Source organism: Alosa alosa, chromosome 1 (genome assembly GCF_017589495.1).
Source record: "Alosa alosa isolate M-15738 ecotype Scorff River chromosome 1, AALO_Geno_1.1, whole genome shotgun sequence".
Lineage (NCBI taxonomy): Eukaryota > Metazoa > Chordata > Actinopteri > Clupeiformes > Clupeidae > Alosa > Alosa alosa.
Window position 1 is genome coordinate 35,677,316 of NC_063189.1, and position 4,972 is coordinate 35,682,287.

A 4,972-nucleotide genomic window follows, 5' to 3' on the forward strand; every position below is an offset into this window, starting at 1 on the left:
TGTGTTAGAGAGAGACATGACATAAATTGAGATCCGAGCTGATGACACGTCTAAAACGTCGACAGACCACTTCACTGCCATGTGGTGGACAAAGAGAGTATTGCAGTTTGTAGACCAAATGGCCAGAATGGATTTGCATAAATGTGCACTATAACCCGGTTAATTTATTTATGTAGCTAGGGGCCTATACAGTATTTCCAACCTTTTGATGAAGCGCAGATGTGTGGCCAGAGAATTTCTAAATAGGTTATAGACCTCGGTGCAGTAGCGTAATTAACAGCTGTTTGTTACAGCACCCTTTGACTACTGACGTAGCCCATGCGTAAACCAAGACACTCCCGCGAACATCTTTCCCGCGAAATTTGCGCGGAAGTTGAAGTCTTGAACTGAGTTGAAGTGGAACTCTTCAGAACAACTGCCGAACTCTGCACGTGTTTCATCCACTGTTGGCACAATAATAATTTCCAACGATGAGTGAAGACACGAATGGAGAGCCAACAACCTTAAACGGGTAAATCGCATGTGGCCTGTTCCTTTCTAACATTTTAAGAGAACGTTAAACCAGAAACAGCTGCGGATGCTTAGGAAGGGTTATCATTCGGTGTTTATTGAAGTGTGATTTGTTATTGCCAGAGGCCCAAAAGTTATATCGAAGTTATATGTCCTGTCATGTTGGCAAACATAACGTAACTGTAACGTAGATGATTTTGGCGGAAATAACTAGGTAAGTCAAGCGGTGGATTCTCCTTCGCTCTGCCATTGCTTTAATTAAAGGCTACCGGTAGCAGACCTTCCACGTCGATTTCCCCACGTCAAGAAACGATGCCATTTGATAGGCCTAGCAACACGCATTCAAGGTTTGTATGTGTGTCTTTTTAATAAAGCATGACCACGTAAAAAAAAAACTACTGCCGTGAACCTGCTGGCGTAGGCTTGCATCCGCATGCCCGAATTTAGTTCTGCCCAAAATAGATTCCCGATAAGTGCCCAAAATGTGTTGTAATATGGCCGCCGAGTGAGAGACTTCCCTAAAAGGACTTTGGTGTAAATCACTGATTATTCAGTCGTTGTACATAGTGATAGCCTTTTTTGGATCCGTTATAATAGTCTTAACCACCTCTTCAGTTGAGAGTGGCGCATTTAGCAAGGGGTAAAGGGTAAGGAGAAAACACACAACACACCAAAAAATATCAGTCTGGAGGGAGCTCTAACTCTGCGCTTCCTACCCATCTGCCTACTCAAACCATTGCTGAAAGGTCCTTGGTGGCAGAGAAGAGGTGTGAACAGTGCCACCCTTGGCCTCCTCTTCACCACCCACACGGGCATGAAGAGGTGCCTACTTCACCCTAGGGTGCCTCTCAAGAGTGCAGCTTTAACCTCTTTGTACCTTGCCAAGAGGAACCTTTAGCCCCCGTCTGTCTCGCAGCCTGTGCTCATCCAACTGCTCTTGTACATTCAGCTTGTGTGTATGTGTGTGTGTCTCACCGTGGCTGACAATGAATATGGCAAAGGAAATGGCTTGGTTATTATTGCATTTGGGTTGGAGAGCCTGAAATTAAGCAACACTCAAAAGCCCTCCTGACTGGCTCGGTGAGTACAGCAAGATTTGAATAATGAGGAGCCCAATCTCTGTTTTGAGAATGCTTAGCGTCACACACAGAGCTGGAAGGTGTTGTTGCACCAGACACAGTAATGTCTGTCAATGAGATTGTTATAGATTTAGATGTTTGCATGCTATTCACGTGTTCTTAATGTTAGGTTTTCAGCCAGAGCTAAATGTGAGTGAGCCCATTTCAGACTTTGGCACACCAGCATTGCTTTTTTCGTGTTCGCTGCTCTTTTTCTGCTCAGCGAAATGGCCACCTGTGCAATTCTCAAGTGAGCCCTGCACACCTGTGAGGGTTGCTTGTGTTTTGTTTTTTAAATCACAAGCAGGTAATTTCCTTCCACCGCAGCTAAGGCTCTCTGCCAAAAACAAAAAGACAAAGAAAGAGACGTATATTGAAGCACCAGACGTACTGCTGGCGAGAGCGATAATCTGTGGCTCACCAAAAAAAAAAAATCCGTCCGCCGCTTCCTCAAGTGAATTCCTCAGAGGCGGAGCCACGTTATCCCAGCTTTCATCCCTCCCAGCTGGGCTGCCACTTTAGCAATCAGGGCCCATCTCAGCCTGGACCAGTGGCAGCCCAGGGACTAATGCGCCCACCCGCATCTCATTAAGAGGCTTCCGTGGGCATGACGAGACATAATGGGCCATGCATGGCTCCTGTGCCAGATGGTGCCAGCGCACTGGCCTGAAAGGGACACTGGGCAAAACGTGTTTCCATCCCGTGCGTGGCGAGACTGCAAAGCGGAGTCCGCCCTGTTAGATGGATGGTGCCACTCATGGCACAGTTTTATTGTGTCCAAGTGTTCTAACGATAAAATCTTTTTGTAGGATCAGGACCAACATGGCAGTTACAGTATGTTGTGCGTAAATATTGTTATTTTAGTGAACGGACTGGCAATAGTGGAAATAATTCCTAAAATATTTCTTCATCTCAGATTTGTTAGTTAGTGCTTGTTTTAGATCTGTCTACTTCTTTTCTCAGTGGTAGGCCTAGTTGGTCTTTTATGTCGCAGATGTAAACATGTGATCATGTACAAACATCCCAAGTATAGGCTATTTACACTCGGATCATTTTGTATCGTCTCGTCTCAGAGGACCCGGTCGCCTCCGTAACGCGCATTTGAAGCCATAGCCTTTTATTTTTATAAAGGCTGTGCTGCTGTTTAAAGCAACAAAGTGATGCCATTAGGCTACTTTAACACACCATAGGCCCAGCCATGACGGACTGGCAGTGGAGTTTTCAAAGCTTTAACGAGGCCCACACTCCCACACAGGTCTTTGATTTCTCTCCCCTCGCAGTCTCTTGGGTAGCCGCGGATGAAACGGCTGCGTGGCTGCCTCGTCTGTTTTTGGGGGAGGGAGGGGGCGCTGGCGGGCTGAGCTGGCAGTGGCACCAGACTGTCCAGGCTCTTGTTGGTCGCAGGTGGCTTGCCTTTAATCGGCGACTCCAGCTCAGACCTGCCACGAGAAGCGAGGAGGCGGCGGGGCACTGCAAAATTCATGTCCCGTGTCAGAGCCAGTCACCTCGCTAATGATGGATAAAGGCCCAGAGCTCAGTGGTGACGCGTTAAATAATGTTTCCCCCTTCAAAAAACCTGATGCACTTGCACTGCCGAGGACGCATGCACTGCAGAACATCACACACACACACGATTCAGACTGTAATTACCATGGACAATCTGATCTACGATGCCAAAATTGGCCTTTTCTTTTCTTAAGAAGGGGCTCAGGGGGCCAGCAGAATCAAAGATGGGTGAAGTGTTTGCTTCCTTGCAATCAGCAGTGCTGGGGCTCATTTTAGTGAGCGGCATGGCCATCGTCATTCCTCCAGCAAGGAGGGGAGTGTGCTGTGTTTTGAAAAGCCTCATCTTGACCAAAGACTGACCCCCCCTGTCCTGCCCTCACCTTTTCTGTGCTTTATCCTTCTGTGTCCCCACTCCAGCATAGCAGCATCTACATTTAATCTGCCATCTCTCTCCTCTTAGTATCTTCTCTGTGTAGCTTTTTTATTTAATGACATTGTATGTCCTTCTGTTGGCATCTGCATGTGTTTGAATGTCTTGTTTCCACCTTAGACCTCAGTCTCCCCTGGATGTTTTTTGTTTTCACTCTCTCTACCCTCTGGCATAGGGTGCAGAACGAGGTGCCCATTGGGAAGAGAGGGGACTACCTGGATTGGATTTGGATTCTCTCCCATTGGGAAGAGAGGGGACTACCTGGATTGGATTTGGATTCTCTCCCATTGGGAAGAGAGAGGACTACCTGGATTGGCCTGGGTACTTTGGATTTAATGTTATCTTTCTCTCCTCTGGTGTAGGGTGCAGAGCGAGGTGCCAGTTGGGAACAGTGAGGGGCCCATTGGGAAGAGGGAGGACTACCTGGAGTGGCCTGAGTACTTTATGGCGGTCGCTTTCCTGTCTGCTCAGAGGAGCAAGGACCCCAGCTCTCAGGTACCACTGCCTATGAGTCCATTTAACCCTCCAGCCATCTGTCTGTTCTGCTCCTGTTCTGATAATCCCTTTTCCCTAAAACTTTTCTCCTTTTTTAATGTTTTTTTCCCCAATTCCCATTCACATAGTTCTGTCTCTTGCAGTCTTTGTTCCTGCTTATCTTCTGCCAGTTTCTCTTTGGATGTCTATCTCTCTCAATCTTGGTGTGTCTCTGTGAGTCTGTCTGTTTCAGACTCTTCCTCTCACACCTCCAGCTGGGAGCTGACGCAAAAACCCCAGCCCTATTCCCACCACCACCACCGCCGCCTGCCTCTTCCCCTGCCCGCCCCTCCCCCTGCCCGCCCCTCCTTCCTCTCCCCAGCACGCCCGCCTTCTCTCTCCCTATGCCTCTCAGTATGAAGCCTGTTCCAAGACAGGGGCTTCGCCATGAAAAATTAACCGGCCTGCCAGGCCCGTCACGGTCCAGGGCTGGCCAAGAGCCAGAGGCGGAGACCCCAGCACCCAGGAGTTCTTTGGTGGGCCTTTGAACAGGTTCTGTAGGGCTCGAACCCAGACCTGGCTCTGTTCGGCCCATGGAGGGGAGGGGTGCTGCAGAGTGAGGGATTGTGGGATGGCTGGGCCTGGCAGCTGGTGGTTGTTTGTATCCATGCAGTTGCACTCTTCGTTACCTGTCAGGTTTGATTGATTTGGAAGCGGATTTATTTATTTTTTTGTACTGAAAGTTTCTTTACTTGGCACATGATACATGACCCTGTAACTTTGCGATAAGACTTGTTTGAGTTGGGAACAGTAGTGATGGTTATTTTCCTAGTACCACAGTTATCTGGAGTTATCTGAAGGACCTTATGAAGGTCAATCAGGAAACAGGCTTTATTCTTTCAGTGATGCGCATCAAGGGACAGACACAAGCTTC

General features: G+C 48.1%; 1 protein-coding gene across 1 annotated transcript in view; it reads left to right on the forward strand.

The window, feature by feature from the left end:
- Nucleotides 1-336: 336 nt before the first annotated feature.
- Nucleotides 337-4,972, forward strand: part of dctd (dCMP deaminase) — a 53,147-nt gene continuing 48,511 nt past the window's right edge. Inside the window, exons 1-2 of the mRNA XM_048255222.1 lie at nucleotides 337-511; nucleotides 3,927-4,059. Of these exons, the coding sequence (XP_048111179.1) occupies nucleotides 471-511; nucleotides 3,927-4,059 (174 nt within the window). The 5' untranslated portion in view covers nucleotides 337-470. The remainder of the gene's footprint in view (nucleotides 512-3,926; nucleotides 4,060-4,972) is intronic.